This window comes from Epinephelus lanceolatus, chromosome 5, assembly GCF_041903045.1.
Source record: "Epinephelus lanceolatus isolate andai-2023 chromosome 5, ASM4190304v1, whole genome shotgun sequence".
Classification (NCBI taxonomy): domain Eukaryota; kingdom Metazoa; phylum Chordata; class Actinopteri; order Perciformes; family Serranidae; genus Epinephelus; species Epinephelus lanceolatus.
This window is the reverse complement of record NC_135738.1, coordinates 8,215,001-8,237,792: the sequence shown is the minus strand read 5'-3', so window position 1 is coordinate 8,237,792 and position 22,792 is coordinate 8,215,001. Positions and strand designations below refer to the sequence as shown.

At 39.8% G+C, this 22,792-nt stretch overlaps 2 protein-coding genes across 2 annotated transcripts; both read left to right on the top strand.

The window, feature by feature from the left end:
- Positions 1–917: 917 nt before the first annotated feature.
- pclaf (PCNA clamp associated factor) lies at positions 918–3,679 on the top strand. Its single transcript, XM_033635694.2, has 4 exons — positions 918–1,076; positions 2,086–2,169; positions 2,279–2,459; positions 3,509–3,679. The coding sequence occupies exons 1-4, from the start codon at positions 1,031–1,033 to the stop codon at positions 3,549–3,551; spliced, it is 354 nt and encodes a 117-aa protein (XP_033491585.1). The 5' UTR covers positions 918–1,030; the 3' UTR covers positions 3,552–3,679.
- A 1,390-nt stretch (positions 3,680–5,069) lies between these two features.
- On the top strand, positions 5,070–19,781 carry fcsk (fucose kinase). The gene is made up of 22 exons (XM_078167653.1): positions 5,070–5,943; positions 7,694–7,845; positions 7,974–8,024; positions 8,110–8,308; positions 8,592–8,689; positions 8,848–8,928; positions 9,357–9,476; positions 9,701–9,872; positions 10,132–10,238; positions 10,326–10,427; positions 10,825–10,998; positions 11,834–11,907; positions 12,378–12,733; positions 12,943–13,189; positions 13,273–13,439; positions 14,001–14,228; positions 14,317–14,460; positions 15,002–15,121; positions 15,207–15,394; positions 15,630–15,729; positions 18,278–18,501; positions 18,620–19,781. Exons 1-22 carry the CDS (start codon positions 5,862–5,864, stop codon positions 18,689–18,691), a joined length of 3,258 nt encoding a protein of 1,085 aa, XP_078023779.1. The 5' UTR covers positions 5,070–5,861; the 3' UTR covers positions 18,692–19,781.
- Positions 19,782–22,792: the final 3,011 nt, after the last annotated feature.

Below are 22,792 nucleotides of genomic sequence, written 5' to 3'. Positions count from 1 at the left end.
AGTGAAAATAAGATTATTAAAAAGAAGTTTAATTTAATTTAATTTAATTTAATTTCAGTTTAGTTTAGTTTAATGCTTATTTCCACCTGTAGTCCTTCACATAATAAGTACACGCAATAAATAAGAATAAAGTTCAAGGTGCTATGCAGACTACAGTAAATCCATGTGCCTTACATAAGCCAAAAAAAAAAAAAAAAAAAATCAGAAAGCGGTCATTGCATGGTCAAAAGTATGTAAATATAAAGTAATAATTTCAATAAAATAGAAATAAAAATGTGCATTATGTTACAATGTTAACACTAGTAGTTAAGATGGTAGGAATAATGGGTTCTTGCTTTTTTTGCTTTGACTATGCCAGAGGGATTTTTTCCCTTGCTTACGGGCTTGATGAGGTCACCTGATGACTTTTTGTATGATCGCTGCTGTGCTGATGGACTTTTGAATGATTAATATTACGAAGACTGCAGCGACAATGCTGTGCTTTTGTTTAGTCTGTGCTGTTTGTGTTAATGTATTTGTTTTGGGGTTTTTTTTTGTATTTGTTATTTTGTGTTGATGTTCATAAAATAGAAAAACCTTAATAAAAACCTAACCACATTTCTGCATCAATACTTATGATTTAATTATATCATCCATTTTCAGAAATGGGCCATTTTGCATAATAAGTACTTTTACTTTTGGTTGTTGGAGCAGTTAAAATATAGGAATTAAATATAATATATATGAAATAGAATAAAATATTTAATATAATACTGTGGTAGACTGGTAGTGCATTGAAAATACAGAAAACTGGGAAGTTCATGCTGCAGTGTGTAACTGTGATTTACCTTTACCATAAAAGCTGTAATTACACCCATCCACCTGAGGAGGTCAGCATTGTGCCATCACTGTCAGAATTAAAGGAACAGAAGAAGAAATCTCCCGCCCCATCCGCTGTTCTTTTTAAACCAAGGCGGGACTGTTCACCGTGTTCACTCAGTCAGTGTAGCTGGTGTTGAGACATCATCTGACTTTACAGGTCGCTACCAACATGGTGAGGACTAAAGCCGACAGCGTTCCCGCAACATACAGAAAAGGTACAGTAACATATCGCAGATATTTATTGCGAATTTAGCAAAAAAAATGCTAATTTGTGCGTAGGTGTGTCTGTTTTGTTACGGAGTCTGGCGGGCTGGGAACGCTAGACTAACGTTACATCTCAAGACAGAGCGGGCAGACTGTCATAAATGTTTCCCGCGAACATTTCTTTGACATAAATGCTACTAAGTTATTTAATAACATACATATTAGTGTGTCAACATAGTAGGCATATGTAAGTAAGTTAAATCCAGGACCAGTCTTCAGAACAACAGCCTCCCGCCAACACTGAGGCTGAGTTCATGGTTCCTCCTACACAGCCGAAGAGATTATTTTAAAAGACTGTTTAACGACGTGGTACCTTTTTAAACATCGTACTTTCCTTTCAATGTTTAGATAAGTCTGACGAGATGACACACACTTGACCTTTTCCAGAAGTTAGTGCCTTCTTTCTGCAAAGTGGCGCCAGTTTTGAGCGCCGTAGAGCGCTTTGTGCGGACGTCACACCAAACCCCTTTAAAAAGTTGCGTAATTTAACGCATTCTTGTTAATTATTGATGGCAGATATGTAAAAGAGCATAATGCACAATATCTTTTTTAACCACGATGTTTTCTGGTAAATTCGGCATAGAATCCACCCACTGTTCATCACTCTAATTAATAAGAACATAACTTTAAAACTTGGTTCAGGTATCATTGAGTGTAAAAACTCATTTTAGTGTCTATTTATTGTGCCAATGCTCACATACAGACACTGACGAACAATTTCACACTGTGGCTTCTTTTTGTCTTGTGAACAGACTCTTAAAAGCCCACTTTATTCAGTCACTAAAACAAACAGTACTCTGCTTTTCTTTTACTCTCTAACTCTTGCACAATCCAGTTCCCCCACATGATGCATTCAAGTGTCATCTTAGCTGATATATTGTTTGATGACATGGCTCTACTGGATCCAGTTTTATCCTTTGATGTTTTTAACATTGCAATCCCATGTGATTGTATTTGCAGCTGTTGCAGCGGCTGCACCCCGGAAGTCTCTGGGCTCCAGCACAGCCAATTCCTCCGCCTCCTGCAGCCAGTCAGCCACACCTGGTAGGTCACTGCAACCACCTCCACCCCTGACACAACATCACACTCGGTGTATACACAGTGCCTGATATGACGGAGTTGATACTGACATTTTGATGTTTTTAATTCACAGCAAAGAATAAATATGCAGGTGGTAACCCTGTGTGTCCGCGTCCCACGCCGACCTGGCAGAAGGGCATCGGGGACTTCTTCGGTGGCCCCCCGAGGAAGATTGAGAAAGAGAACCAGATGCCTCAGGAGGTAGAGGATGGTGAAGAGGCCGGAGGCAGCGGCGTGTCAAAGGCCAGCAGGAAGTATGTTAACGCTGTATTAGGATACATTGGTTTTATCTTGTAAATTTAGGCTTAAGACACCAGAGGTTAGATTTTCAGGTGCACTGTTCTTCTGAAGACAACTCAAACACTTTCTTATTACTGGTTAATCAGTACTGTTTTTTCCCCCCCCCATTAAATAATGAATTAAAATAGCATGAGGAGAGTCTTACATAACCAAGGTGACATTTAAAAGTTGCTTGTTTTGTCCAACTAACAGCGCAAAACCCCAAAACACTTGGTAAATTTTAATGGAAGACAAACACAGTAAATATTCACATTTAAGACGCTGCAACCAAAGAGATCTGGGCAGTTGTACTTGAAAAATAATCGGCTAATTATGAAAATAGTTTGAAGAGTTAAAAAGATCTTTTATGGTGAATTCCGTCAGTGGAAATTTGCATCTTGTGACTTTTTTTTTTTTTTTTTTTTTTTTAACGCCACTAGCAATGTGATATTAAAATCCACTTCGCTCAAGAAATAATTAGTGCTGCACCTAATGGTTGTTAATATTAGTTGCTGATAGATTTTGTCCAATTTACTTTCAAATGTGACCAAGAAATGCAGCATTTTTTTATGCGAGGAGAGCAAATCTGAGAATGGTTGTGTTTTTGCTTGAAAATAAATGTTAAATTATCAAAATATGTCTTTTAATTGACTAATTGTTGCATTTGTAAAATTAGATTGAGTTGGTCGCATGTTGCATTTGATCACAGATTTGTGTTTAAGCTAAAACAAGAGATTTTTATGTTTTTAAGGACTCATCTACTGTCAAATCTCAGAGGTTTCAAGTTACACATAAATAATCTGTAAAATAACTGATTGAACCTTTGTGTACTTAAAAGAGGAACCAAATGTTTGGTCATAAGTTTTTCTGAATTGAATGTAAAATTAGCATTTTTATGTTGGTGTTTTGTTGAAATGTTTTTATAATGAACGAATTCAGGTATTAAGTCCTTTTGCTTTTTGTATAGTAAATTAATTGATCATAGTTGTCTGATGAATCGATTGTTTTATTTTGCTGTGTGCAGGTCCCGACCGCTGCCTGCTGAGGACGAGGAGGACGATGAATGAAGATGATGAATTAATATTTCTGACTGTCAGTTCAATTTCTCCTTCATGGGATCCTAATGTACATCTGTATATAATTATTGCTGAATTCAATTTGTATAGTTCATTAAACTTTTTTTTAATGTTTTTAACCTGCAGTTTCCGCTCTGATGTGTTGCTTTAAACAAATGTTTGCTTTGGGTTTGAAAACAAGATCCAGGCTATTTTCATTATTAATAAATCTGAAGGTTATTTGTTTATGAAATGTCCAAAAATAGTGAATTTATTTCTCTTAAAGTGAATTCATATAATTCCGCATTTCATTTGACCATCAGGTAAAACCCAAAGATATTCAGTTTATCATATGATGAAGGAAAAACAGGGACAAAGCCTGATATCTGAGAGGCTACGATTTGTCTAAATATTTTCTTAAAAAATAAAACGAGAAACTCCTTCCAAAAGGTCCAATGTGGCCCACTAGGTGACTTTGCACACCTAATGCTGATGCACGGCACTTCATGTAAAATGCTGCCTCAGAGGCTTTTCCATCCTGTGCTGAATACAGTTCTCTGAAATAACCAATACCTGTTGTGGTCGTATTTAAGGATGTTGAACATTTTGCAAAATATCATTGACTAGCAGTTTCAATACAATATCAGACTTCTGTTTTAAAATGGGTGGAGCCCTGTTGCTGAGGCACTGATAAAACCTCAGGTTAGAAATGGATATTAAGGCAGGGGATGACATCTGCTTCTCCAACAGCTTGAAAAATTTAGAAAAAAAATGCATAGTAGACCGACTGAGGAAAAACTGACATATCATTGAATTTTTCTCAAGATTTGCAGGCTGTTCATCATTGATTTTGTAAATGGATGAACATTTTCAGAATGTGCTTGTACTTCTTTACACTACTGAAAGGGAAACATTTGAAGGGGTTGTTGATTATAGGTTATTATGAAGTGGTTTCAGTGGTCCGGCCCACGAACTTAAATGAGTTTGACACGCCTGTCTAAACTCAACATGGTATTACTGGAGGAGCAAAGATGAACCCTGTCCTGGTTCAGTCTTGATTCAGAAAATAAATAAACAAAAAACAATTACAACTGATAAAACTGAACATGGACCTTCCCATAACTATATTAATGTATAAAGAGTTACTGCAGGAGGCCTCCATAGTGACAAATTTGTGATTTTGGGTTATATAAAACAAACTGAGTTGACTTGATTCCTGGTTGGACCTCACAAAAATAAGTCTATGAGTAAAATCACTTCCTCAATTAAATAAAACTAAACTTTTTGTAAATAAGATGAAGTGCTGTATTTATTGTATCTGGTATTTTATCCCACTTTATATTTCTACTCCACTACATCTCAGGTAAATATTTACATGTTACTGCAGTGCATTTATAGATTAAACTACCAAACATATATTAATGAGTTAAGATTAGCTCCAACTTGATAAACTACAGTAGTAAAATGCCATTTAAACATACATGCATCAGTGTTAGTAATCTGATTATCCAGTAATTTAATACAGAATAATATAACACTGACAGGGGCAACTGTTCTGCATGATGAGTACTTTAAGTACATTTAGTTTGTAGTACTTCTGTGCTTGAATTAAAGTAGGACTTTTACTTGTAATAGAGTATTTATCCATGTAGGATTACTAGTTTAACTTGAGTAAAAGCTCTGAGTATGTCCTCCACCCCTATTTGTGAATCTGATCACAAGCCTCCTGTTTTTAGCGCAGGCTCCGCCTTGCCGGGATGTCCCGGCACAGATATTAAGTAGACCTCATTTAGGACCCTAAGAGATTATTCAGTCTGTGGTAGATTGATTTATTAGAATATGACGCTTCATATAAACAATAATTTTCACCGAGGCTGCTCTTAAAATCTCTTTAACGTTCACGTAACTCTCCACAAAGCAGCTAACTAGCTTAACACGGTTTTATTGCGTTTATCCATTAGCTCACCGCCTCGTCGAAAGATCCAAAGGTTAAAATCAAACGTCTGTAGGCTACGGAAGCTCGCGCGGTCAAAGCTAAGCTAACGTGGCGAGTAAACAGTCAGAAAATAGCACCGCTGTGTAAATTTAGCTCCTGCAAATCGTTTATGTGAATTTGATTTATCGTCTCCAGCAGGGTAAACTGCTCTGGGTCCTTTAGTTTACTTTTCTCCCGTGTCCTGCTCGGCTAATTCCGCCCTGCTGCCCGTGTTTGTCCGCTGTCAGAAGTGATCCATCATGTCCGGTAATGGTTTAACTGTAGTGTCAGTTAAGAGCTGTGAACTGGTGTAACTGGTTCATAATCAACTGGGAGCCGTCAGAAAGATGTCTGACCGCGGCGGGTTCAGGTGGACGGTGGTGGTTCTGACCTGCCAACACAAAGACAGCGTCTATTCCTTCCAGAGAGGTGAGGGTCATCTTGTTCCTCTGTACGATCTTTGACGTTTAGTTCACTGTAGTCAAGACGATCCACTCCTTCCAGAGAGGAAGTGATCATGTGGTTTGTATACGATCTTTGAACTTTAGACGCTGATGGACAGAATTATTATTATTATTTTATTTGAATGTATTTATGTGTTAAAATCGGTTAAATACCCTTTTTAGGTGAAAAATATTTTAAATATATTGCATTTAAATTATTTTTAAAGCATTTATTAGGTAATATATGTCTCAAAGATCAACAATTTATTTCATCTGAAAGTTGGAAAAATGTAAAATGTTAGTTAAATTATGTAACACAGCATATCTAGTATTCAACTGTACTTATATACATTTTCGAGGTACTTGTTCTTTATTTGAGTACTTAAATGTTATGCTAATTTATTTATATTTCTACTCAACTTTTTTTTACTGCATCATATTTTCTTAATATATATATATTTTTTTTTTTTTTACAGATTAATACCAAATATAACCAATTCTTAACAGTCTGTTGACAAATGATGATGTATTAGATGTATTATTATAGATTAATCTACTCAGCAGTATGTAAAGTAATTAAAATGAGCGTCTCATTTATCACCTGCAATATTAAAGTGATGAACACATGAATGCGTCAATAATTATAATTTAATAATGTAATGTATATTGTTATAAGACGGGCCATTCTTTATCAGAAGTATTTTTTACTTTTGGAGCTTTCAGTGTAATTTGATGCAGATGCCTTTGTACTTTTACTGAAGTAGAAATACCCCGGGGTAGAAATACTCTGTTACAAGTAAAAGTCGTGGATCAAAACTTGCCTTCAATAAAAGATCTGAGTACTTCTTCCATTGCTGCTGGATAAATATCAAACATGTCAAACACTGCTGGTTAAAATGAACTACAATGGATTTCACTTTGGTTTGTGGCTGGATGGTTTTTGACACAACAATACATGCAACAGATTAGTGAACTTTATAAACATTTAAAGGGACACTCCGTCAGTTTTACAGTTTATAACCAGGAGTACTGCAGAGTACTGTGCTTGTGAAAACAACTGTATTTTAACGAGAGGAGCGATGGCAGCTAGAAAAACCTGTTCCATTGTTCACATGGACTTGACTGTTTCAAGGTAGACTTGTTTTGAATTACAGCTTCAAGAAGGTACAGTTTTTTTAGCCTATATTACTCTACACTCAGTCATAACAGTCTCCATTCAAAGTGAACTTAATGATCTGTGAGCAACTCCTGTTTGCAGTGTACCTATGAATGTATAGACAACTGTCACTGGATTAGAGGAGGATAGAAGAAGAAAATATAGTGCGCTGCCTTGGACAGGTGGGCTGTGCGGTTGGAGGTTAGGTGCCTTGCTCAGGTGCACTTTGGTGGCTTTAGACAGGGCCAACTGAGTTTTTGCATTTTCACATCAGCCTCCGTAGTTTTCCTACATGCTTGTCATATGGTAAAAGTTTCAGTTGGTTGCAACCTGCAACGTCGCCGCTAGACACCTCTGAATCCTACACGCTGGACCTTTAATGTGTCGTCTTATGTTTACAGTATATTTACCCAACAGTTGATTATAGCTGCTGGAACATTCAGATTATGTTTTTCCTATTTTAAAATCTGTTTTGGCTGCAACATTCCTGAACTACCTTTAGAAGATTATAACGACCTTAGAAGAGCATTACAGAAATGTTACATACAATTTAAACAGACAGTTTGTGTGTGTTTTTCAGAGCTGGAGTTGCGGCAGCAGCGTGGCTCCATCTCTCAGGGTGCGTTGGTTTTGACCGTGCGGGACCGCCAGGAGCCGCTGGGCAGCGGAGGGGCAACGCTGAACGCTCTGCTGGTCGCTGCTGAACACCTGAGCAACAGAGCAGGATACACTGTGAGTTCACACAGCTCTGACTGATCACGCTGCAACACATGATTACTTAAAGATATTGAGTTCACTGTGATGTCCAACAAAGAGAAGGATCAAATGTTTTAACTATTCCCTGTCGCGCTCTTCCTCAGGTGGTGACAGCTGACGTCCTGGATGATGCTCACATCCTCATCCTCCACACAGTGAGTCCAGCAGCACCACCTTTACTTCTCCAGATGTTGTTTTGTCCTCTTCAGTCTGTGCTCATGTTTTGTTTTCCTGCTGCAGGGTCGTGACTTCCCCTGGAGCTCCTGCAGCAGAGCGTTCTGCTGGCTGCCTTCAGAGAAACACAACCAGAGAGTCCAGGCTCCGCTGTGTTGCCTGGACCTACTGCTGGACTGCCTCAGTACCCAAATCTGTCCTGGTTCCCCTCCTGGTGTTTGGGTCTGCAGCACAGACATGATCCTCAGCATCCCTCAGGACTTTGGTGAGCTTGTTAAAATATAACTTACCGAAGTTGGAGTGTTACAACTGATCATTGCTGCAGTTTTACCATGGCATTGAAAATACATATTTTCTGATTGTCTGGCAGATATCTTTTATGAATTAAATTAAATCAAACATACTGCTAATCTGTATCATTCATGGATATAAATTGGCTCTCAGCCTATATTAAACAGTAGCACTAATAATTTCACACTACATTAATGATTAACCTCAGTGACAGTTATATCAGAGATACATGTCAGAACTGTCTGCTGTCTGTGTAGTTTTGTCCTGGGAGGGTTTCTCTGGTGTTCGGGTTTTGGCGTTGCCAGGCGACGTCTCCTACGCAGCCAATCACGGCGTCTACCTGTCCGACCAACAGGTACTCACTTTACTTAAACTCACTTCTTTTTATCCTTTATTTTATTTACAGTTTTTACTCCAGAGTGAAACATTTTGAATTATGTTTAATCACTTTTCTGTGCTATTCACTGTCACTGAATGACACCAGACTGAAGGTGCGTTTGTTTTGTCCCCCAGGGTCGGGTCAGAGACATCATCTATAAGGGAACAAAGGAGCAGATTCAACAGGCTGTGATGCCTGATGGGAAAGTGCCACTGGTGAGTCCTGCTTCCCGCTACAACCAATAAAGATAGCAGGTACTGAGGACATCTGCTGTAGCTGCTTTATTTTAAATACAGATTTATTTTATCTATTTTATTATCAGTCCACCCCAAATCTATGGAATGACTTTTAAGTCAACATTAAATAAGTGTTCAGTCATTCATTTTCCGTAACTGCTTATCCTGTTGGGGGTCGCAGGGGGGTGAAATTGTTTTTTGGGGAGGCATTTGGGGAAATTATCACGAGGAAAATGACTTTTATTTTCTCGAGATTACGGGATAATCTGCAAATGATAACCTGCGAAACAAAAATCTAGTCTGATAATACCAAAACTTGATTGAAATTCCTGCAGAAGTCATATTTGATCATGTTTAATCTCAGCTTGATCTGGTTGCAGACATAATAATAATGTGTGTGTGCGCAGGTGTCGGGTCCAGTCTTCTTCAGCAGGTCTGTATCAGAGAAGCTGCTGCAGACTCACGTCACTCCTCCTCTGGACGGCTGCACCTACCTGGGCCTGGACTCTGGAGCTCCGCCCCTCCAGGTATCTGTCTGTCTGTTAACTGATCATGTAGAAAAAAGGGACAGTAGATTCCTGTTTTGATTCTTGTGTTTGTTTGTTTTTTAATTTACATGTTGTGTGTCTTAAATACATATTGAGATTATACTGATGTATCAGTGCGGTCATTAATTAATTTCCTGTTGGACAGCTGATCTGAAACAGTCTTCCTCTCTCATCCTTTCATTTTCCTCTTCATCGTTCCCCAGGTTTCTCTGTTCCTGGACATGTTGAAGTGTCTCTGCTCAGATCTGACTCAGGATCAGTTTGTGAGCGGAGAGAGAGCAGGCTGCAGTTCAGTTGTTGGACCACAGGGAGCGATGGTGAGAAGCGGCAGGACAGAGCTGTGGAGGATCCTGAGAGGAGCTCCACTCAGTCTGGGTGGGTGTCTCCACCTGTCCCTTTATGCAGTGGAGGAATGTGAATTTCTACACTGTGGTATCACTAGTTTTACTCCAGCAGAGGATCTCAGATGTTCCTCACTGTAAAGTCTCAGTGTTTGTTACTTGGAGGCTTTTAATTTCACACTGGACCCTGATTGGCTACTCTAGTTGTGATGTCATAAATCCTGCAGGTTAAAATGAACCTTTATTTGTTTTATTCCCTGATGAGACCCTCATCTCTGCTCTCACTCTGACAGTTTACGTCCCCGGCGGTCGCTATGACTACCTGACCCTGTCTGGGAAGCATCACGTGGAGCGACTGAGCCGTGATTGGACGGACAAAAACACTCTGTCTCACATCCAGGTGAGACACTTCCTGTTCTTCAGTGTGCATCATCACGTTACGACATCCCCAGTCCATTCTTACCTGACTTCCTGTTTCCTGTTTCAGAAACAGAGCCAGGTGGATGAAGGAGGGCGAGTGATCAACAGCGTCCTGGAGGGAGACGTTACTGTGGCGACTGGAGTGGTGGTGCAACACTGTCACCTGCAGGTCAGGAGAGTTTGCTGCTGTTCAAATGCAGCTTTAAAGGGACAGTTCACCCCAAAATCAAAACTACATATTTTTTGTCTTACCTGTAGTGCTGTTATTCAGTCTAAATAGTTTTGGTGTGAGTTGCCCAGTGTTGGAGATATCAACTGCCTTCTCTCTAATATAATGGAATTAGATTTTATTTTCTTTCCTCCCAACTACACCCACCAAACGTATCACCACGCAGGAGGAAGCTTGATTATATTTACATACTTTTACTGAGGGAACATTTTCAGTGCAGCACTTTTCTTGTAGTATTTTTACACTGTGGTATTCCCACTTTTACTGCAGTAAAGGATCTCCACCTCCACTACTGGTTTTATCTCACCGTAGTTGTGACCTTTGACCTCTCCATCAGGGTCCTCTGGAGGTCCCGTCTGGTTGTTTACTGTCGGGTCTGGAGTTGATGACATCACAGTGTATCAGGCAGCTGCAGCTGGCCGATGACATCATCATCCAGGAACATCGAATAGCGGTGGGGGAGCTGAAGCTGAACGTGTACACGGTGACGGGAGCACAGGACGACCTGGAGGTAAAAAGAAACAAAAATTAAACTCATGCGATGGTCTTCGTCCACTGAAGAAGACTGAGCTGCTGTTAAAAGCACTGAAAGAAGCAAGTAAGTGGACCTTTAGTCAGGTAGATTTTTTTTCCATCTGTGTCCGAGGTCAAGCATGAACTTTAACTCTCATATTTAACTCCATACTCCATACTTTATTTAACATTTAATTTATTTAACTGCTTTTTAAAGAGGCTCTCAGCAAGAAAACTTTATTTTTAATTTCCTTTACTTTTCAAAATAGAAGCTACAAAAAGAAGTAAAGGGGAAAACATGAGATAAAAGACAATATATATTAAAGTCTCCTCATCTGTCACAGTGTGTTACATTAACACACATCTTTTGGATTATTATCATCACTGCACATTACACATATACTCTATACTTTATACTGTGAACTTTTGCACAGTCCTGCGCAAAACTGTTCAGCTCTTCGTTAAAAGAACAGATATGTTGTACATATTTTCTATTTAAAATTGTTATCATCAGTTTTTCAATTCTTTCTTTGTTTCTTGACTGTTACATTACTTTGCTTTTAACACTTTATTTTCTTTATTGTTAAGCACCAAACGACAAGACTAATTCCTTGAAAACCTTCTTGGCAATAAACCTGATTCTGATATAAAACCAGGTGAAATTAAGTCGCAACCCACAAAATTAAAGGTATTAAATCGAAAGACACTTAAAGAAAATAAATTAGTGTTCAAGTAAAACAGGTTCTGGACCATGAATTGAATATTTTTGTAGTAAATTTCAGAAAATCATAGAACTGAGACACAAGGATGTGATGGAATCTCCTCCTCCTCAGGTCTCCTGTGATGACAGCAGCGCCTCCTTCCTGAACCAGAGATGGAGTCTCTTCTTCAGCAGAACAGGAATCCAGTAAGACTCTACCTATTTTCATTCAACAGGCCATAAGATAAATATTAATTTATGTATTTTCAGCACAAATAAACATCCAAGAGTTACCTGGTAAAGTATCTTTTAAAATAAAATGTAGAACAGAAGAAAAAGCCAAACAAATAGTAAAAATTATTATTATTTTTTAATTTTTACTTTTATTGTATTTTATCTTATTTTATTTTATTCTATTTTATTTTATCTTATTTATTTTATTTGAACTTATTTAATTTTATTTTATCTTATTTTATTTTATTCTATTGTATTTTATGTTATCTTATTTTATTTTATTTTAACTTATTTTATTTTATTATGTTTTTAAATATGTACTTATTTTTTATTTATTTATACTAAAATATTATTTCACATTAACAGAAATGAAAAGATCTTTCTTCAACATGTCCTCTCTCCTCTCCTCTCCTCTCCTCTCCTCTCCTCTCCTCTCCTCTCAGGCCGGAGGAGTTGTGGGTGAGAGGAGAACAGCGCTCCCTCCTGGAGGCCCGACTCTTCCCCGTCCTCCACCCCAGAGACGGTGCTGTGGGTCTGGAGGGAGGTGTCGGCTGGCTGCTGGGTGGTGCCGGCTGCCTGCGGAGGTGGAGGGAGGCGTGGAGGCTCTCTCTGAAGGAGGTGATGTCGCTCACCTGCCAGGAGGCGGAGCTGCGGTGGAGGGAGGAGTTACTGTTCCTGGCAGGGAGGAGGAGAGTGATGGATGCTATGAGGAGTCGCTCAGATGTCTGCCTCCTGCCTTGCTTCAGGGCTGCGGTGCTGGGAGGCCAACAGGGGGCGCTGCTGGAGACACTCGACAGCAGTGAGTCACAACATTAACAACAATAATGATCAACTTTATTTAAAGTTTTCAAAACAAATATACAAAAAAATACTTCTGTTATGTTCATGCCATGTTTTATTACTATTCATAATTTTATCTTCTATTTTATTTACTCAGAAATCTGTTTTTGAACTTTATTTTGTGTTTATTTATTTGATTAACTTCTTGTTTCTCCTCTTTTCTTCCAGTTGCAGCAGGTAGCAGGACGCAGGAGGCGGAGTCAGGAGTGGGGTCAGGTGCAGAGCTGGGTGTGGCCGCTCGCTGCCTCTCCTGTATTGCTGATGTGTTGGTTTGCATGGCGGGGGGGAAGGGAGGCCTGAGGAGCGGGCCGGCTGCTAACGAGGCCTGGAGCTCCGCCTACCTCCTGTTAGAGGAGGGTGACCTGAGGGGCGGGGTCAACGCCCTGGCTATGCAGAGAGCTCATTGGCTGAGCAGGTGAGCGTCACACTCACCTGGTTTTCTGTCAGGACTTTAATGATGTTAGATGACCTGTGTTTTACTGTGACTGCCCCCTACAGGCCCGACCTGCTGGTTCGGGCAGCGCGGCACTACGAAGGTGCTGGACAGGTGCTCCTACGACAAGCTGTGATGTCATCGCAGAGGTTTATCTCCATTGGCCAAGGTGAGGTCCCGCCCCTTGAGGAGTGGCAGGAAGTGGAGTGTCCAGCCAGACTTGACCTGGCAGGTGAGTCTATGGAAAATAATAATTTCATTCTATTTAAAGGTCCAGTGTGGTTTGGTGCTTTTACATAAGTGATGGATGTGAATACCTTTGTAGTTTTTTAAATTACCTTAAACATATCTTTGGTGTTTGTGCACTGCAGTTTATTTGCAGTTATGCAAAAAAATAATGCAGTTATTTTGAGGTGCTGTTTCCTTCTGTAGAGTTAGTGACCAACAAACAGCTACCCCACAGAGACAGCAAGCTTGATGACATGGCCAAACACAAATATGGAGCTGAGTGTATAAATCTGTGTGGACCTTGAACTAAGGAACAACCTGGACCCCGTGGCGGGACCAGTTAGGAACCACTGGTATATATTATATACCACCAGAAGTATATTTTGAAGGATTTTTTGTAGTTCGTTTTTCGTCTTTTTGTCTTTCATCTCGACTTTCCTGATCAGATATCAGCTCTTGAACGCTCCAGTTGATTTACAGTGTAACTGTTTCCACTGACGAGTAGTTAAACACTGTAATCACATCCTTCACCTGTTGTAAACTCAGCAGCATCTTCATGTTTCAGGTGGCTGGAGCGACACGCCGCCCATTGCCTTTGAGCACGGCGGCTCTGTGACCAACGTCGCAGTGAAAGTTGATGGGAAGCGTCCTATTGGTGCCCGGGCTCGACGCATCAGAGAGCCCCGCCTCGTGCTGGTCAGCCACACTGGAGGGCGTGACAGTGGGGTTTCCACGGAGACGGTTTGTGACAGCCTGGATGACCTGAGGGACTACTGTCAGCCTCACGCACCTGGTACAGATTAAAGGACTACAACAGGTTCAGAGGAAGTTTTCCTGTGTGTTCATGCTCATATATGGGTGTGTGTATGTGTGTGTTACAGGAGCGCTGCTGAAGGCAGTGTGTGTGTGCAGTGGTTTGGTGTCTCTCTCCTCCCAGCATGCTCTGGGGGATCAGCTGATGCAGGGGTGGGAAGGAGGGGTGGAGCTCCACAGCTGGTCGGTGCTGCCCACTGGATCTGGACTGGGTAAGAAACATTAACTGTCACACTTTTAAATGTCCAGTGTGTAGGATTTAGGGGGATATATTGGCAGATATGGAATGTAATATAACAAGTATGTGTCTTTAGTGTATAATCACCTGAAAATTAGAATCGCTGTGTTTTCGTTACCTTTTAATGAGCCATTTATGTCTACATAGGGAGCTGGTCCTCATCTGTGGAGATTGCCATGTTGCACCGCCATGTTTCTACAGTAGCCCTGAACAGACAAACCACACACTGTTGCTTTGAAACTATGAAGAAATAAATATAAAAAAAAAAATTAAAGTGATTTTGTGTTTATCATGTTTCTGACTTGAGAGAAAGACATTTATTTAAATGTCATCACATTTCAGAACAGATTTGAAACCATAAATATTTTCTTTTGTAACAGTTAAGATAGTTCAGCTACAGTTTTTTTTGGTAACATTATGATGTAATTGATCTTGAGTCTAAATGTCTATCAGGGGTCATCATAATAAAAGGAAAACATCAGGAGGTCAGAGGTTGATCCGTTCTTGTCCTGCAGGTACCAGCAGTATCCTGGCGGGGGCGCTGTTAGCCGCAGTCTACAGGTGCACCGGTCAAACCTACGACACAGACTCTCTCATCCACGCTGTCCTCTACCTGGAGCAGATTCTCACCACAGGTACATCTTTAGTTATTAGATCATGTCCTGAGACAAAACCTCATCTGCTGCCTCTCTCTGATTGGCTAAACTTCTCCTACTGCAGGTGGAGGCTGGCAGGATCAGGTGGGAGGTCTGGTGGGTGGAATCAAGGTGGGACGCTCCAGAGCATCTCTGCCGCTGCAGGTGGAGGTGGAACATCTCAGTCTTCCAGAGGACTTCCTGGTTTCTCTGGAGCAGCACCTCCTGCTGGTGTACACCGGAAAAACTCGCCTGGCTCGCAACCTGCTGCAGGTCCGTCCGTCTGTCTATCAGTCTGTAGTCTCACTGTCTGTGTCCACATGGAGTCTTTTATTTTGACTCCAAAATAAAACTAGACTGCACGCTGATTACAACAAGGTTTTAAGTGTGTATTGTGTTCACACTGGAGTACTCAGACCAGTCAGCATGCCGACTAAAAACATCTGATATTTAAGCAGCTATTTTATAATACTAATGTATGAACTGATGATTGTGGTTTTGTCTACAGGATGTAGTTCGTAGCTGGTACAGCCGTTTGCCGTCGATGGTCCAGAACGCCCAGCAGCTGGTGGCCAACTCAGAGGAATGTGCTAAAGCCTGTTCAGACGGTGAGAGCCTTTACCACAACAGGGTTTATATATACAGTACAGGCCAAAAGTTTGGACACACCTTCTCATTCAATGCGTTTTCTTTATTTTCATGACTATTTACATTGTAGATTCTCACTGAAGGCATCAAAACTATGAATGAACACATGTGGAGTTATGTACTTAACAAACAAAGGTGAAATAACTGAAAACATGTTTTATATTCTAGTTTCTTCAAAATAGCCACCCTTTGCTCTGATATCTGCTTTGCACACTCTTGGCATTCTCTCGATGAGCTTCAAGAGGTAGTCACCTGAAATGGTTTCCACTTCACAGGTGTGCCTTATCAGGGTTAATTAGTGGAATTTCTTGCTTTATCAATGGGGTTGGGACCATCAGTTGTGTTGTGCAGAAGTCAGGTTAATACACAGCCGACAGCCCTATTGGACAACTGTTAAAATTCATATTATGGCAAGAACCAATCAGCTAACTAAAGAAAAACGAGTGGCCATCATTACTTTAAGAAATGAAGGTCGGTCAGTCCGGAAAATTGCAAAAACTTTAAATGTGTCCCCAAGTGGAGTCGCAAAAACCATCAAGCGCTACAACGAAACTGGCACACATGAGGACCGACCCAGGAAAGGAAGACCAAGAGTCACCTCTGCTTCTGAGGATAAGTTCATCCGAGTCACCAGCCTCAGAAATGGCAAGTTAACAGCAGCTCAGATCAGAGACCAGATGAATGCCACACAAAGTTCTAGCAGCAGACCCATCTCTAGAACAACTGTTAAGAGGAGACTGCGCCAATCAGGCGTTCATGGTCAAATAGCTGCTAGGAAACCACTGCTAAGGAGAGGCAACAAGCAGAAGAGATTTGTTTGGGCCAAGAAACACAAGGAATGGACATTAGACCAGTGGAAATCTGTGCTTTGGTCTGATGAGTCCAAATTTGAGATCTTTGGTTCCAACCGCCGTGTCTTTGTGAGACGCAGAAAAGGTGAACGGATGGATTCCACATGCCTGGTTCCCACTGTGAAGCATGGAGGAGGAGGTGTGATGGTGTGGGGGTGTTTTGCTGGTGACACTGTTGGGGATTTATTCAAAATTGAAGGCACACTGAACCAGCATGGCTACCACAGCATCCTGCAGCGACATGCCATCCCATCCGGTTTGCGTTTAGTTGGACGATCATTTATTTTTCAACAGGACAATGACCCCAAACACACCTCCAGGCTGCGTAAGGGCTATTTGACCAAGAAGGAGAGTGATGGAGTGCTGCGGCAGATGACCTGGCCTCCACAGTCACCGGACCTGAACCCAATCGAGATGGTTTGGGGTGAGCTGGACCACAGAGTGAAGGCAAAGGGGCCAACAAGTGCTAAACACCTCTGGGAACTCCTTCAAGACTGTTGGAAAACCATTTCAGGTGACTACCTCTTGAAGCTCATGGAGAGAATGCCAAGAGTGTGCAAAGCAGTAATCAGAGCAAAGGGTGGCTATTTTGAAGAAACTAGAATATAAAACATGTTTTCAGTTATTTCACCTTTTTTTGTTAAGTACATAACTCCACATGTGTTCATTCATAGTTTTGATGCCTTCAGTGAGAATCTACAATGTAAATAGTCATGAAAATAAAGAAAACACATTGAATGAGAAGGTGTGTCCAAACTTTTGGCCTGTACTGTATGTGTATAAATACACCAGCTCCATACAATTAAATCAATAGAACTAGGTTCATACACAAAAAAAACAAATTAACAAAGGGTTTAAAACACTACAATCATGTAACGATCATAATCTTTATTTATAAAGTGCTTTACATGTCAGTAATTAAAACAGACAAGACATAAAAACAACAACTTTTAAAAGAACTGATAAAAAGCACTAGGTATTTAAGGTATATAAAAACTAAGGAAATAAAAGACAGTTTAAATTAACTTAAAAATTTTAGTACAATCAGGATAAAAGTATGTTTTAAGAAGGGACCAATAAGAGATCACTGACTCAGCTGACCTGATTTTCTCGGACAGATTGTCCCAGAGCCTAATTCAGCCCCGGCTTAAAACCTCCCGAGCAATGATTTATTTCTTATTTGTTTATGTGTCTACATGTTACTGTATTTTATAGTATGTGTGCGAGGCAGGCTGTTCAAACAAATTGGCTCTGGTGGGATGAATAAAGTTGTCTGAATCTGAAACGGAACACTGAAGTTATTTTAACCGGTAGAAGTTTAAGCTGGTTGCAATCTGTAGTCCTCACCACTAGATGCCACTAAATCCCCCTAAATGTTACACACTGTCCCTTTAATACATCAGAACAAAGTTAATACCAGAGTTCAAACTACACTTTCAGGACATCCTTAGTTATCTGTCACATACAGAAATACAACCAAAGATGCTCTATAACAAAAGATGACACGTTACAAGCTGTGCCAAAGGTATGAAGTGGTATCCACTCCCAGTCTCCTAAGTGAGCGTGGTAATTATTTGTTAGTGGAAGGTGCATTTAGTTTTGTTGGCTGATCAGAGGTGTGAGGTCCTTCTCTAGAATTTTCTCCCACTCCCCTCAGGTTCTCTGTCCAGACTGGGTCTGTGTCTTGACCGCTCGTGGCAGCAGAAGAAGCTGATGGCTCCTGGCTGTGAGCCGGCGTCAGTGAGGGCCATGATGGACGCCCTGAGGCCGCTGGTCCTCGGTCAGAGCCTGGCTGGGGCCGGAGGTGGGGGCTTCCTCTACCTGCTGACCCGGGAGCCTCGACAGCAGCAGGCAGTGCTGCAGGTCCTCCACAACACACCGGTAAGTTACGAAACTCAGAATCACATACACCTCCATTTACTATGGTGAAACATTAATACAATAAATACATTTCATAACAGAACACAGAAAAATACAGAATCTGGTTGGTTTCTTTTAGGGTCTGGGAGACTTCAGTGTTCACTCAGTGGAGCTGGACATGGACGGGATTAAAGTCCTACCAACATCCTGAGGACACACGCATACACACATACAGAGATAATGTATTAAATTGTCTAACTGAGACCGTTGACGACAGAATATCTTCCTGTTTAAAAATGTGAATTTATCCTTTAACAACACTATTACACTAACACCCCCTGCCCCGCCCCCTTTTTAACCAGAGCCTCCATGAATCAAGCAAAGAATAAAACCCCACAAAACTAACTCTAATTTTTTTAATCTAAATTAACAATTCATGGAATTTATGGAAAAATAACACACAGTATTTCAGGGATAAAATGAAGAGTTTTTGTTCTTTAACTTTGGTGTATTTTGATGCTGCAGATCATTTTGTATTTCAGCTTTAATAATGAATGTAAATGATTGATCAGTGTTGATCTTTGTGATGTCATCAGTGTTGGACGGTACATTATAACTGTTATTCAGACACTTTAACGTCTCCTTGTGAAGGAGGAAGGTTTGATTAAAAAGAAGAAGATGAAATATTAGAGTCATGACAGTCTGTTAAAGTGTGGGAACACTTTTGGGATTTGCAACCAGTGAGTCCTGATCAGTCAATAATTGATCCTTACAGTAGTGTTAATAACTTCTGAGTTCAAACTCATGTGGAATGTGAGTCAATATTAAATATATAAATACATAAATGAATGATATGGGTATGAAATCATCCTGAAAAGTAAATATGAGGTAATAATATATATATAAATAAATGTAAATACATAAACGAGTCAATATAATTGAATAAATAAATAGGTTTTTATTTTTATTTTTTAAAGGCCATTTTTGAAAGGACTACTTTTATTGATAATTATTATTATTTTATTGCCTTATTAATTTATTTTAGGATTTCATAGCCATATTTATTAATTTTACAGGCACATTTATTTATGTATTTATTTATTTAATATTTACTTAAATGGTCATACATTAGGGCTAATGTGTCAATATAAATGAGAAGGATTTTTTTTCTATTTTATGAATGTATTTTTTTAGAATTAAGCTGTGGGATTTTTCCAAAGATTCTGTCCAGTATTTGATTTAAGAGTATTAAACTGTGTTCAGTTTATGAATTGACAGAATAAATACTCAGATGACAAAAATGCTCACTGTTTCTGATTGTGTGTCTGAATTTCACGGGATGTGTTGTGGTGATGATGGAGACGCCACATGATCCTGTTTTGCTGTAAATACGTTCTTCAAATTAGTGTGCTCAGTACGGAGGCCCTGAGAGGCAAATGAGGAAAAACAGTTAGGGTGATTCATTTTCTAAGTCTGATCTAAATTGTTTTCTGTCCTGTGTTTAAAAATGTTTTGACAGGATAATCTTTCTAAATTCCTTAAAAAAATTTTTCCAACTGTGAAACAGAGAAAAAAAGTTTTTTTTTTAAAAGTGATAGCTGTTGTAATACTCCTTTTGGCCACAAGAGGCTGAAGTGCACCACTCCCTCATGTTCTAAATAGGACTAAAAACATTCATGTTTTCTTCCAGGTGAGTTTTAATTTTTTCATGCACTCTAAACACAAGGTATATATATATATATATATATATATATATATACAGTACAGGCCAAAAGTTTGGACACACCTTCTCATTCAATGTGTTTTCTTTATTTTCATGACTGTTTACATTGTAGATTCTCACTGAAGGCATCAAAACTATGAATGAACACATGTGGAGTTATGTACTTAACAAAAAAAGGTGAAATAACTGAAAACATGTTTTATATTCTAGTTTCTTCAAAATAGCCACCCTTTGCTCTGATTACTGCTTTGCACACTCTTGGCATTCTCTCCATGAGCTTCAAGAGGTAGTCACCTGAAATGGTTTTCCAACAGTCTTGAAGGAGTTCCCAGAGGTGTTTAGCACTTGTTGGCCCCTTTGCCTTCACTCTGCGGTCCAGCTCACCCCAAACCATCTCGACTGGGTTCAGGTCCGGTGACTGTGGAGGCCAGGTCATCTGCCGCAGCACTCCATCACTCTCTTTCTTGGTCAAATAGCCCTTACACAGCCTGGAGGTGTGTTTGGGGTCATTGTCCTGTTGAAAAATAAATGATCGTCCAACTAAACGCAAACCGGATGGGATGGCATGTCGCTGCAGGATGCTGTGGTAGCCATGCTGGTTCAGTGTGCCTTCAATTTTGAATAAATCCCCAACAGTGTCACCAGCAAAACACCCCCACACCATCACACCTCCTCCTCCATGCTTCACAGTGGGAACCAGGCATGTGGAATCCATCCGTTCACCTTTTCTGCGTCTCACAAAGACACGGCGGTTGGAACCAAAGATCTCAAATTTGGACTCATCAGACCAAAGCACAGATTTCCACTGGTCTAATGTCCATTCCTTGTGTTTCTTGGCCCAAACAAATCTCTTCTGCTTGTTGCCTCTCCTTAGTAGTGGTTTCCTCGCAGCTATTTGACCATGAAGGCCTGATTGGCGCAGTCTCCTCTTAACAGTTGTTCTAGAGATGGGTCTGCTGCTAGAACTCTGTGTGGCATTCATCTGGTCTCTGATCTGAGCTGCTGTTAACTTGCCATTTCTGAGGCTGGTGACTCGGATGAACTTATCCTCAGAAGCAGAGGTGACTCTTGGTCTTCCTTTCCTGGGTCGGTCCTCATGTGTGCCAGTTTCGTTGTAGCGCTTGATGGTTTTTGCGACTCCACTTGGGGACACATTTAAAGTTTTTGCAATTTTCCGGACTGACTGACCTTCATTTCTTAAAGTAATGATGGCCACTGGTTTTTCTTTAGTTAGCTGATTGGTTCTTGCCATAATATGAATTTTAACAGTTGTCCAATAGGGCTGTCGGCTGTGTATTAACCTGACTTCTGCACAACACAACTGATGGTCCCAACCCCATTGATAAAGCAAGAAATTCCACTAATTAACCCTGATAAGGCACACCTGTGAAGTGGAAACCATTTCAGGTGACTACCTCTTGAAGCTCATGGAGAGAATGCCAAGAGTGTGCAAAGCAGTAATCAGAGCAAAGGGTGGCTATTTTGAAGAAACTAGAATATAAAACATGTTTTCAGTTATTTCACCTTTTTTTTGTTAAGTACATAACTCCACATGTGTTCATTCATAGTTTTGATGCCTTCAATGAGAATCTACAATGTAAATAGTCATGAAAATAAAGAAAACACATTGAATGAGAAGGTGTGTCCAAACTTTTGGCCTGTACTGTATATATATATATATAGATATACCTTGTGTTTAGAGTGTTATATATATATATATATATATATATATATATATATATATATATATATATATATGTATGTATATATATATATATATATATATATATATATATATATATATATATATATATATATATATATATATATATATATGTATATATATGTATATGTATATATATGTATGTATATGTATATATGTATGTATGTATATGTATATGTGTATATACAGTACAGGCCAAAAGTTTGGACACACTTTCTCATTCAATGCGTTTTCTTTATTTTCATGACTATTTACATTGTAGATTCTCACTGAAGGCATCAAAACTATGAATGAACACATGTGGAGTTATGTACTTAACAAAAAAAGGTGAAATAACTGAAAACATGTTTTATATTCTAGTTTCTTCAAAATAGCCACCCTTTGCTCTGATTACTGCTTTGCACACTCTTGGCATTCTCTCCATGAGCTTCAAGAGGTAGTCACCTGAAATGGTTTCCACTTCACAGGTGTGCCTTATCAGGGTTAATTAGTGGAATTTCTTGCTTTATCAATGGGGTTGGGACCATCAGTTGTGTTGTGCAGAAGTCAGGTTAATACACAGCCGACAGCCCTATTGGACAACTGTTAAAATTCATATTATGGCAAGAACCAATCAGCTAACTAAAGAAAAACGAGTGGCCATCATTACTTTAAGAAATGAAGGTCAGTCAGTCCGGAAAATTGCAAAAACTTTAAATGTGTCCCCAAGTGGAGTCGCAAAAACCATCAAGCGCTACAACAAAACTGGCACACATGAGGACCGACCCAGGAAAGGAAGACCAAGAGTCACCTCTGCTTCTGAGGATAAGTTCATCCGAGTCACCAGCCTCAGAAATGGCAAGTTAACAGCAGCTCAGATCAGAGAC